This window comes from Ambystoma mexicanum, chromosome 12, assembly GCF_040938575.1.
Source record: "Ambystoma mexicanum isolate Mex_15411 chromosome 12, UKY_AmexF1_1, whole genome shotgun sequence".
NCBI lineage: Eukaryota > Metazoa > Chordata > Amphibia > Caudata > Ambystomatidae > Ambystoma > Ambystoma mexicanum.
Window position 1 is genome coordinate 744,861,179 of NC_090936.1, and position 12,190 is coordinate 744,873,368.

General features: G+C 46.8%; 1 protein-coding gene across 3 annotated transcripts in view; it reads right to left on the reverse strand.

Moving 5' to 3' along the window:
• BRD1 (bromodomain containing 1) overlaps positions 1 to 12,190 on the reverse strand; it is a 1,051,203-nt gene that overhangs the window by 232,341 nt on the left and 806,672 nt on the right. For all 3 annotated transcript variants that reach the window (XM_069629247.1, XM_069629245.1, XM_069629246.1), the window contains exon 10: positions 5,975 to 6,096. In XM_069629247.1, coding sequence (XP_069485348.1) covers positions 5,975 to 6,096 — 122 coding nt within the window. The remainder of the gene's footprint in view (positions 1 to 5,974; positions 6,097 to 12,190) is intronic.

Below are 12,190 nucleotides of genomic sequence, written 5' to 3' on the forward strand. Positions count from 1 at the left end.
TCAGGTGTTTGAGACTACTTTTATGCATGGGTTCGATTGGGGGTCCCATGAGCTTAGCTAGCACCACGTTGAGGTCCCATCCTGGCGGTGGGTTCGAAATAGGAGGGTGAAGTCTCTTTACTCCTTCCATGAAGGCTTTAACCACTGGTACTTTCCACCACGAGACCTTGTTATGGGATGTGGTGTAAGCCGAGAGGGCTGCCAGGTGTACTTTCAGCGAGTTAAAAACCAACCCTGCATCCAGCAGGTGGAGCATGTATGTCACAACGTTGGAAGGAGTGCAATCAACCGGGTTGATTTGTTTATTCTGGCACCAGATAACGAATCTTTTCCACTTATCAAAGTAACAGTGCCTTGTATTTGGTTTCCTGGACTCCTTTAGAATGTCCATACACCTCTGTGGTAATTTGAGATGTCCAAACTCTATGACTTCAGGAGCCATGCTGCTAGGTTCATAGAGTTGGGTTCCTGATGCACTGTTTGACCCTGTTGCTGGGACAGTAGGTTGTACCAGGCTGGGAGTCTGATGGGCTCGCACACCGCCATCCTGCGTAGGTGTGGAAACCATGGTTGTCTCGCCCACATGGGAGCAACTAGGATGAGCGTCATCGATTCCTTGTTCATCTTGTACACCACCTTCCTGATGAAAGGAGTTGGTGGAAAAGCGTACGCAAACATCCCTGACCAGTTCATCCACAGGGCATTCCCTTGGGAGTCCGGCTGGGGGAACCTGGATGCAAATCCTGGGCATTGTTTGTTTTCGCTTGTGGCGAATAGGTCTATAGTGGGGAAACCCCACTGAGAGAAGAGATCTTTTACTACGTTTCTGTGAAGGACCCATTCGTGTTCTTCTGGGAGGGAGTCTCTGCTTAGAGCATCCGCTAGGGAATTGAGCTCCCCTGGAACATGTTGCGATGACAGGAAGATGTTCCGTCTGAGTGCCCATATCCATATTTTCTGGGCAAGCTTGGACAGATTTGGCGAACGAGTCCCCCCTTGCTTGTTCAGATAGAACATGGCTGTCGTGCTGTCCGTCCTGATCTGCAACGACAAGTTCAGTAGATGGGGCTCGAACGCCTTTAGCGCTCGGAATACTGCCAGAAGCTCTAGCAGATTGATGTGGTTCTTGGCTACTGAGTGAGACCAGAGACCCTGAGCTGTGTGGTGGAGATGGTGAGCTCCCCACCCAGTCAGGCATGCATCTGTAGTCACCACGGCTTGTACTTCGGGATCGTAAAAGGGTTTCCCCTTTGCGAGATTCTCTCTTGTCCACCAGTGTAGGCTCTGTACGAGTGTTGGCGAAACGACCACTAGATCGTCCCACTGACCACTTGCCTGAGACCACTGTTTCGCCAACCATTCCTGCATGGGACGCATGCGCAGACGCGCGTGGGGGACCAGGTAAATGCATGACGCCATCATGCCCAGTAACCGCATAGCTTTGCGTACTGTTATCTGTTGACCTGACTGATAATGCGGAATTTGCAGAAGTATATTCCGAATTCTCTCTTCCGAAGGGAAGGTCAATCCTTTCTGAGTATCTAGGATAGCTCCTAGAAACTGTTTTGAGGTGCTTGGCACCAGACTTGACTTTTTCTCGTTGATAGAGAAGCCTAATTCGTGGAGGAGGTCGATAGTCCTCTGAATGTTTGACCTGCAAATTCCTGGGGTTTCCCCCGTTATGAGCCAGTCGTCCAGATAAGGGTACACCGGGATTGCTTCCCTGCGTAGGTGTGCAGCTGCCACCGCCAGTACCTTGGTGAATACCCTTGGTGCTGAAGCTATCCCGAAGGGCAGTACCTTGAATTGGTAGTGGCGACTGTCCACCTTGAAACGCAAGTACTTTCTGTGCGCTGGGAGCATGGAAATATGAAAATAAGCATCTTTCATATCCAAGGTTGCCATGTAATCCCCCTTTTTTAGGAGGGGGATTACCTCTTGTAGCGTGGTCATACGGAATTTTTGGGGCTTGACATACTTGTTGGCAGGCCGTAAGTCCAATACTGGGCGCATTGTCAAATCTTTCTTTGGCACAAGGAAGTAAGTTGAATAGATACCCTTGTTTACCTGGTGTCCTGGGACGAGTTCTATCGCGTCCTTTTCTAGCAGAATGGCGATCTCCTCGAGAAGGATCCTTTGATGTTCTAGGGAGTGCACTCTTTGTCGTGGAGGATGATTCCGGGGACGCTGCAGTAGTTCTATACAATATCCTGCGGATACTGTTGACAGCACCCATCTGTCTGAGGTGATCCCTTCCCAAGCCTGGGTGAAGGTGGAAATGCGTCCCCCTACTGGGGTTGCGTGACAAGGGACCCTGAACTGAGCGTCACTGTTTTGGTGGAGGCGTGCCACCTCCCTTGTTGGGGCTGCCTCTGCCTCTTCCACGACTTCTCTTGTTACCCCTGCCGTAACTCTGTGTAGACTGCTGGTTGTTATTCCATTGTGTACCCTGTCCCTGGGCATAGTTGCCTCTTTGTGAATTTTGGCCGCGTGGGCGACGAAAATTACTGTTCCCCCTCTGGTTAGGGGGTTTGTTGGTAAGCTGGCCAAGGGATTTGAGAGTCTCATATTCATCTTTGGCATTTTTAAGTGCGTCTTCGACCGCTTTCCCAAACAATAGGTCGGGTTCCACTGGCTTGTCTATTAAAGAAGCCTGTGTTTCTGTCTTGAATCCCGACTGCCGTAACCACGCATGTCTCTTGATAACAGTACCTTCTGCTATCAATCTCCCTGCGTTGTCAGCGGCGTCGAAAGTTGCTTTTAAAATGCAACCAGACACGGCTCTCCCCTCTGCCGAGATCCGAGCCAGCTGGCCCTTTAACGGTTCTGGAGCAGAGGCAATGAGCGCCGCGACTTCTTCCCATTGATGGCAATTGTAACTAGCCAACAGGGTGGTGGAATTCGCAATCCTTGCTTGGTAGGCGGACGTTGAGGCTACCTTCCTGCCAAACCCGTAAAGTTTTTTGCTCTCCTTGTCGGGAGGAGCTTCTGATGAAGATAAGGGCGTGCCAGCCCTTTTTCTAGTGTTGGTAACCACTAGGGAATCTGGTTTAAGATGTCCCCTTATATACAGAGGGTCAGACTGGGCTGCCCGGAAAATCTTTTCAATTCTGGGGTTGACAGCTCTGGTGAGGTTAGGATTCACCAGGGAAGGATCTATTCTTCGTTGGATGGACTTGAGGATAGGGATGGTCTGAGCGACCGGTCTCCTCTCTCCTACAAACTCCTCCGCGAAGTCCCTTTCCTCCTGTACACCGTGGGTGTCGATGTGGAAATGTTCCGCTGCTCGAGCGAGAACCTCGTTAAGGAGGGGCTGGTTATCAACTGGAGAGTCGGTAACTGGGGCTTCGCTTTGTACTGGGGAATCTACTCTGTAAATTTCCTGCTCATTTTCTCCCTCCTCCAGGTCCTCATCCTCTGCATAGTAATCTGTCCCGGTTTGTTCTTCCATAATTTCAAACTCCTGGTCCTCTTCAGGGAAAACTTGTCCCTGGTAACTGGGGAGTGGAGTAGAATATGGAGTGGAGTAAGGCTGAACCTCGAAGGGTTCAGGTCTTTCGAATCGGGGCTTTTTACTTAGCGGGATAGGATCGGAGGAGCCTGAGGGTGTGGGCCCTTGAGGGTTATATGAAAGAAAATGTTCTGGGTTCTTATCATAAAAATCAGCCAAGGAAGACATCCTAGACATAACCCTGTCTATGTCTTCACTGGACCATTCCCTGGAACAGGGTATTACTTTAGTAGGTGATGATTTATGGGACTTTTCAAGGGTAGACTTGTGTTTGCTTGTCTGCCTAGGGTGAGAGGATGGCTTTACAGGAGTGGAAGGCTGTGCTTTCCGCTGTTTCCCCCCCTCCCCGTGCGTGGAAAAATGTTTTCCCTGTCCCTTGGAGGCCCCAGAGACTTTCGACGCCTGGCGCCGAGGGTCTGGAGAGGTATCTGTGTGCTTTGGGCATGGGGCCTCACTGGTGTTAACCGCGGTCTCGGTATCTTGGAGTGCGGCCTGGGGGTGGAAGTCGTCTTCGTCTCCCGACGATCGAACTTCCGTTAATGTGTGTAGCGAGGCACTCTTGGCAAGAGTGGATGATTGCCTTGCGTCGTGAGGTGATCTCGATCGAGAGCGCCCAGAGGACACCGAGTCGGACCGTTCTTTTTGTGCCTCTTTCCGGGAAGTCGACGTCGTCGAGGTCCGGTTGGTCTTAGTGTGTTTAGTGTGTGTTAGGTGTGTAGCGCTTGCGTCGCCGGGGGTCTTCCCCATAGCCGCCCTGCCGGACGACCTTCCGAGGTCGGGGACCTGCGCTCGCCGGCTGTCTTTCGACGCCATAATGCCCTCGCCGTCCGAAAGTACGGCGTCGCTGCCATCGCTGAAGGCGCCCTCCGCTGCCATGGCCTCCTGCCTGGCGTGGTGGGCCCAACGCTTTGTCGAACGGTCCTTAAGTGTCTTAGGTTTAAACCTACTACACGCTCTGCAGTTCGCTTCGGGGTGATCCCTCGGCAAGCAGAGATTGCACGTGGCGTGCCTGTCGACCCAAGGGTATTTGCGATTGCACTTGGGGCAGAATTGAAAAGGGGTGCCCTCCATACGCACCTTAAGGCAGCGGGCTGCTAAGTGTAGGAATATATAAAATGTAACTATATATCAAGAGTGAAGAGTATGTACCACCCCCCACTCTCCCTACTTGTAAGGGCCGAGGCCAGCGGCCTACTAGGCCCGGGCCGAGGCCAGCGGCCTTCCGAGGCCCAGATCCGTCGTGCAGCAGTCGACGGTCGATGACTTCTCCAGCCGTCGTCGAGGTCGAGGGTCGACGTTGGGGTGGGGAAGGGAATGAATAAGAATTATAATTATAATAACAGCAAAAGTATGGCTAAGGCCAGGGAACTCCGTAAGATGCTTCCGACCAGTATGGCGGAAAAAAACAATCTGAGGATCCTAGACGCGTGAGGGATCTTGGGTACAGTGGACGTCACACTAGGGATAGTATTACTTGCACGCCTGTGTCGACGCCCATTTTCGACTTTCGAAAAACAAACTGTAATACTCCGCAGCTTCCACTAGATGTCGGCCTATGCACAGCATGTGATCTAAGCAGATTCCACAAGCCTCAGAAATATATATACATATATATATACACACACACATATACACACACATATACACACACACCAAGCCAGAGAAGCACATTCCAAAAGCAATTTCAAAACCGACAAATGAATGATATGATATGGCATTTATAACACGCCTATACACAAGTGTTTCAAGGCGTGACGAGGCGAGGGAGGGGGAACAGAGGGAAGATAGACAACGATCTTACTAGACCAGGTGACATTGAGATTGCACAAGTGCAGGTGAGGGGGACGGGGAAAAGTGCAGGGGGAAAGGGAGTGCAGGGAAGCGGGGAATACAGAAAGAGGTGTTTATACTACACTGTCTGATCCTGGAGCAGACATTTGTGAAATTGATGAGCCACAGGATGCCTCACTTCACCCAGTCTATGAAGGTGTTGTAGGAGCGAAGAAATCTTAACACAAAATGAGGAGTCACCGACAAAGTAACTTTCAATTCAGCATGACTAGACATGTGCATGAGTAACATCCTATGGCAAACTGAAAATTGTCAGACAAGCAAACAGAACACAGGACAGCCAACTGAAGCAAAATTAATAATAAATTAAGTTCTGAAGCTTGAATTCATTAAAAACCACAGCTTTTTAGTCATGGGGAGAGGTGGTAGGAAGAGTTTAATCGGACATTTAATTTAGTTTTCAACTAAAATATTTTAGAAAAGAAAAAAGGGAATTTATTTTTTCAAATGGGTATTATTTTTGAAATTCAATATTGATGTGCAAAAAATTTACAGTACTTACTGGTAACAGAATCTACAAAATGCGACCCGTTAGTACAGACAAGTGGCAAACAAAACAAATGTAAAAAATAATTAAGCAGAGGATTTAACTGCAAACTAATTTCCATTTACCAGCTGCAATTCGTGCTGCTTTTGTATAGTTTCCACTCTCAATACAGGACATCAATTCACTTCTTTCTTCTATAGTGTGTCGCCTGGATCCAGTAGATTTCTCTCGTCCACACTTTGACAAGCTGAAACCACAGCGGCAATAGTATCAGAACATGTAAATGAGAAAATGAGCAATGAAGTGAAAGCAAAATTATGCATTTTACCTTGAGCTTATTCTTGGGAAGAAGTGGTCATCAGACCTACAAATAAGCGGCATATCCACCACTTTTACACCCTAACAATAGGCAAATACCCACCACAAAAATAAATAGGGAGTAAAATACTCCAAACAAAAAAATATGAACTCACATTCATAGGAGGAAGCCCCCCCTAGTTCCTCCGACACCATGCCAAGGATCTTCACAGTGGAACCAGCGTCAATGTGCTCTATCAGGTATATGCCACCACTGTAGGTGGTTAGGGACAGCTTCCTTCTTTATCTCTTTTAGATAGGCGTTGCACCACATGCCACCTAAGGCGAGGCACCCCTGATAGGTTCTGGGTGTCCTTCCCTGGGGCTAGTTTGTAGCTGGGTTGTCTCCCCTTTTTTCAGACTGTGTTCACGTAAGATTATTAAGTACACTGTATTCTTTAATAACCTCTCTCCTACTGAACCGTTTTGTGCTACCATATTGTATCGAGTTAACGGTTAAGGAAGATAACGGCTTGCCCGTCTCCCCTCGATTTTACGAATTTACCTTGTTTGTTTGCAAACCAACAGAGAAATGCCACTGACAGGAAAATTAACGCTTGATGTGAAGGGGAATTTTACTAGGTACAAAGAAGTACGGTTACCAAAAAGAGAACAGATTTAGAGTTAAAATAAACGACTCACCTCAAGCACACCCAAATTGGCCATAGGAATTACTTTTTTACTTGCAACTTTAAAAAAAAAAAATATGCATGCCTGCACTTCAGATTAAAATAAATCTTTAATTTAAAAGAATATTAGCATATTCAAAAAAACTAAACAATAGCAAAGATAAAACCAACAGAAGTAACAAATACCTTAATTCTAAGGTTACAATATCAATAATTGCAAAACACCGACCCAATTGTAACCAGCGTAAGCATCTAATGTCTCCTACAAAGCAAAACCACACATGAAACTTGGATGTAGGGCACCTCTCTGTGCAGGATATTTTACTGCATTTACTATGTCATTTTGTATTGATGGCGAGCAGCCCCCCTCACCTCTATGTACCATAACCTGCACTCCTCGTCTAAACCCAGCGCAATCTGCAGGGTTACAATGTCCCACATCTAGATGCGATCAAATGGCTGCAGGGAAAATAGAGTGATGGAGACATCTTAAACTAATACGTTGAACATCCATTTGCTTCTGAAGTACAGATTATGTTCAGTGAATTAATACACAGCAAGTGCAATGTTTATATTACAATGAGATAAATAGGATAAAAACAACCCAAGTCTGTTTAAATCCTGTGCATCTTAAATCGTCAAGCAGGTAGTTTCTCATTAGCATTCAAAAAGCTGAGCAGAGTAAAAGAAAATGTTCTTCAGAAACACCATGGCATTAGCATTTATAATTATGGTTGCACCTCCCTTGTAAATCGCAGAAGCCCCGGGGGACAGGTGTGTCCTTTAATTAAACAATAGGCCCTGCTGGCGAGGATTCACGATCCATAGCAGAAATCTGACCAGTTTTCAAAAGGCAGGTTAACTCTAACAGAGAGTTTTCTTGCCTCTGGCTTCACAGCATTCCTTATACAGTAGATACATTCCTGGGCCATGGCTTTTGTATTGCTTTTAGAAACAGTGGATGGGTCGAAGAACGCCTGCAAATAATCTAAAGATAGGAGCTCTTGCCTTACATACAACCAATTGCTACTACACAATCAAGCATGCGATGGCAACAAGTCACAATTGATGGGTTAAGTTAGACTGTTGTGTTTGCTTTTCCAAGGGGGACCTCGTATGATAATTGGTTAATTATGTCAAGTACAAAAGTCAATCCAGTGTTCAAGTGCATTGTTAACGAAAGGGCACCCTGGAAAAGACCAAGGAAAGTGGTTTTCCTTAGTCTGAACAGGCTGAACCCGAGATTGTCCACATATATCCGCTCCATAGAAGGCCGCTGGGATGAATTTTGCTTGATAAACACACAATTCTAAGGGTAAGCGACACCATTTTCTACGAACTCTTAATAGAACACCATTCACGTGGGCCAGCTCGGTCACTGAAGTATTTACCTGGAGGTCAATTTTAAGTGGTTTATACAAAATAACACCCACATAAAACTGCTGGACCCATTCTGCTTGACTGACGTCTGCCTCTCTGTCCATGTCTTTTCAGATCAGCTTGGTTTGCAAGGCAGGTCATTTTCAGCTGAAGATCTTGAGAAAGGTACTTCAGTTTATTCCTCTTCATCTTCACTCTCCGGTGGTTGCAGCATTGGTCCTCAGCCGGATTGATTATTCTAATTCTCTCTTGCACAGCCTGCCTATCTGGTACACAGTCTTCAAACTCAGCTGCTCGGCTTGCAACCAGCACCTACTTTAGGGAGCACACTACCCCAGTTCTGAGGGCTTTGCATTGGCTGCCAGTGGCCAAACATGTGCAGTTTAAATCTCTGTCTTGTACAGAGGACCAGAGTATCTTCAGCTGAAATTTCAGCCTTATACCGCGGGCCGTTTGCTGCACTCAAATGATCGTTTCCTTCTTGATGTGCCGAAATTCTGTAGTGCCAGATTGGCAGCCGCTCATTTTCTGTCAGGGCTGCCAACCCGTGGAATGACTTGCCTATTGCACTTCGCTCTACGGCTGCCCATTTGCCTTTTAGAAGGGCTTTAAAAACTCGTATCTTCTAAATCCTGTTCCACTTCTTAGTGCTTGTCCAGTCTTTAGCGCCAGGTTGCCTGTTGGTGTCAGTTGCACTGTACTTGGGTACGAAAAGGATAACAAAACATTCTAATTTTCCTCCTGTTGCCATACGTGGAGACAGTCTACCTCCGGGATTCCTAGCTTGCATAACCTGTGACCCACTAACTAGAACCCATGTGGTATTTCTTGTTATTAAGTCCCTCCCCCTCTTAAATTATGAAGTGGTGCACTCACTAGAAATCGATTACAATTAAGAGAAACTGTCTTATAAAGCAAGATATAAAATCCCCCATCAGGATTTTAAATATTAGTGAAAAGACTAGGGTAAAGCATGTGCAGACTACCATCGCCCCTCACGCATACCACAATAACCTGCACAAAACACTCAATGGAGTAAGGACATGATACAGAACATCTACTTTACTTCCCTCCTCTTCTCCAGACTCTTCTACTGTTCCACCCTTCTCTTTGGACTCCCCTCCTCTCATCTCATCTCTCCCCTCTTAAATCCATCTACCACTTTGCCATCGGCTCCCTATGCCTTCTGTCACCTCTTGATTCCATCTCCTCCTCCCTCACCTCTCTAGGCTGGCTCTCTTCCCACTCCCAACTCAAGTTCAAGTTCCTCTGTCTTGTCTTCAAATCCCTCTATGATCTTGCTCCCCCTTACCTCTCCTCCCTTCTTTCCTTCTACACCACTTCTCGTCCTCTCCTCTCTGCTAATCTTTTCCACCCTGTGCCCCCTCTCGCTTCCGATCATTCCAACTCCTTGCTCCTTTCCACTGGAACCGCCTCCCCTTCACATCCGCTCTTCTCCCTCCTACCTTTCCTTTCGCTCTTCTTTAAAATCTTACCTCTTCCACTCACCTCCCTAACACCCCACCTTCCCTACCGCCTCTGTTCTCCTTTACCCTTACCTCCTACTCCTCTTCACCCTCTCCATCCCTCCGATCCCCTTCCTCCGCTTGATTCTGGTCTCACCTTCTCCGCTCTTCTTCCCTCACATTCCTGCTCTTTCCACCATCCTTACCTCCTCTAACACCTACCACTCTCTTGCTCACCTCCCCCCTCCTAACCTCTACAATACTGAAAGTTGTTCTTTATGCTGTTTTCAGGTTGTGATTCATTTGTCATTTTATGCTTGCTGTATGTTTACTTGTTCTTATGTAAAGCACTTTGGAGCAAAGGGCTATATAAATTCAATAAAATACAAATACAAAATACTTTGCACCTTAAGGAAATCTTAGAACTTGTGTTTGCACTTTCCACCCAAACTCATGGAAAGTAAGCCACCATCACAAATCAGTGGCACCTAAATGCTCACAAGAGATTGTAAGGAACTCATGATGGCAACAGGAAAAACACACACAAATGATCACAGTTCAAGGGTGTTTATTGAACAATGAATGCAGAGTGGAAAAACGCCTAACCTAAACCTAAATCTAAGATGGGAGCAGGCGTTGTTAGGCAAATGTTGTATGCAGTACCCTCTGGGACCACTACACACAACTCTGACTACAGGTATAGGCAACCCAACCTTTGGTATAAGCTTGCACTACACAGTTTTGGTAGTGTGTTGATCAGCCAGGCTTACCTCAAGAGGGGGAAATGTGAGCTGTAGTGGAGGTACACAGAGATTCACAGTTAAAGGTGTTAGGGAGAACGCTCAAGACTGTGCAAATTCCCTTCACCTTAGAGACCCAGCAACTTTGCTGGATTTTGAGGACTTGATTTTTTTTTTTTACCTGGTGAGTGTGTGACCCTTTTCCCACCCTCTCATGTATTTTGATATGTGTTTTACCTCTGTGTTCTCTTTGGTTATGGAGTCTAACCAATTCCATAGGCATCATCATTTCATTTGTATCACACAACATCCTCAGTGCAGTGGCACAGGGACCCTTTCAGGCTTTCCCAAGTTTTAAATACCTTCTCTGGGATAAACTACTGTTTCCCAGAGTAAGTAAAGTGAAATTGACTTTACTAGTCTTTTAAATTCCTAGACCCAACACACCCCATCTTACAATAGAGTGCGTCTAGATACTCATGTAGCAGTCAAATGCCACTCTTTCCTCTCAGAATGGCTGGCGGCAGTGATTTTACAACGAACTACCATGATTTTTCCCCGACCGCGAACTATTTGTAGCTCGGGTATCGTTAAATCGCACGAGCCATGTTTTTTAAGATGGCGTCCGAGCCCCCTCTGTAAAAACAGGTCCCGGTATTCTTTTTTCGCCATTTCTTTTTGGAAAGGTCCTTCAAGCGTTTTGCTCTGTGCGCCAAACCAGGTTTGGTCTCTTTATTCATTCGCCTTTGGCAGGCTTCATGAGTGAGCCCGCCTCTAGCGCCCCAGTGTCAGGGATGGGCAGGAAGTGAGGGGGGTGCCTGCAACTCCCTGTGCTTAGTCTCCTAGAAGACCAAATGCACTCTGTGGTGATTGGCTTACTGCCTGTTTGGCAATGACAGCCACCCTGCTGGGTGAGTGACAGCTAGGCTGGATAGAATGGGAGCAAACTGAATAAAAGGCAAGTCTCTTGGCTTGGAAGGCAGAGTCGACCACTGGAACGATAGAACTGAAAACGAGCTTGAAGAGGACGGCTGCTGAAACTCCTGGACCGTTGGTTTGCCTGGTGAAGCCCTGAATCGCCAAGTTCACCTCGACAGAGAAGCCCTTCAAGAACGACTTCTCCCTTTGAGTTGGTGGGACCAATCAACTCAACAGTAAGCCACCAGGATACCTATCTCAGAGCTGGTTGCATCTTCCGCAGCGTGCTGCAGGAAACCGTACAGCAGGGGAGAGGGACACCAGTTTGTGTGCGTTACTTACAGCCACCGGAATTGAAGTTTGCCAGTTGCAAGCTTTTTGACCAGTCCCTGTGCAGTGCAGGAGTTCCCCGACGTCCTCCCTCTTGTCCCCACGTGTGAGGCACAGGTACAGGTACAGCAAGAGCTGCAGGAACTGCCAGGAACAGAAGTCATCAGACAGATGCATCTTTTTCTTCATTGAAAGGTACTGTGAAACCAGACAGAGTACTTGCCTCTCACAGTGAAAGTGCTTGAAACTAACAGGCCTAATCAGCTTGTGACCCAACATTTGATTCTTCTTCTTTCAAACTACTTCTGAGAACTTGTGCAGAGACTTCACTGTTTACTTACCAGAACTGTTTTATCCTATGCAAGACTTTAGCCCATTGACATTGGTCTACCCTATTGAATTGACTCTTCTGGTGAACTCCAAGAATTTGCACTGTCCAAGAATAATTGTAACCTTTCAAGTTCTAATAATCTTTGCCTTTTACTCCTCTTGAAAAGTATTCTTAAATAGTATTGAAGTAT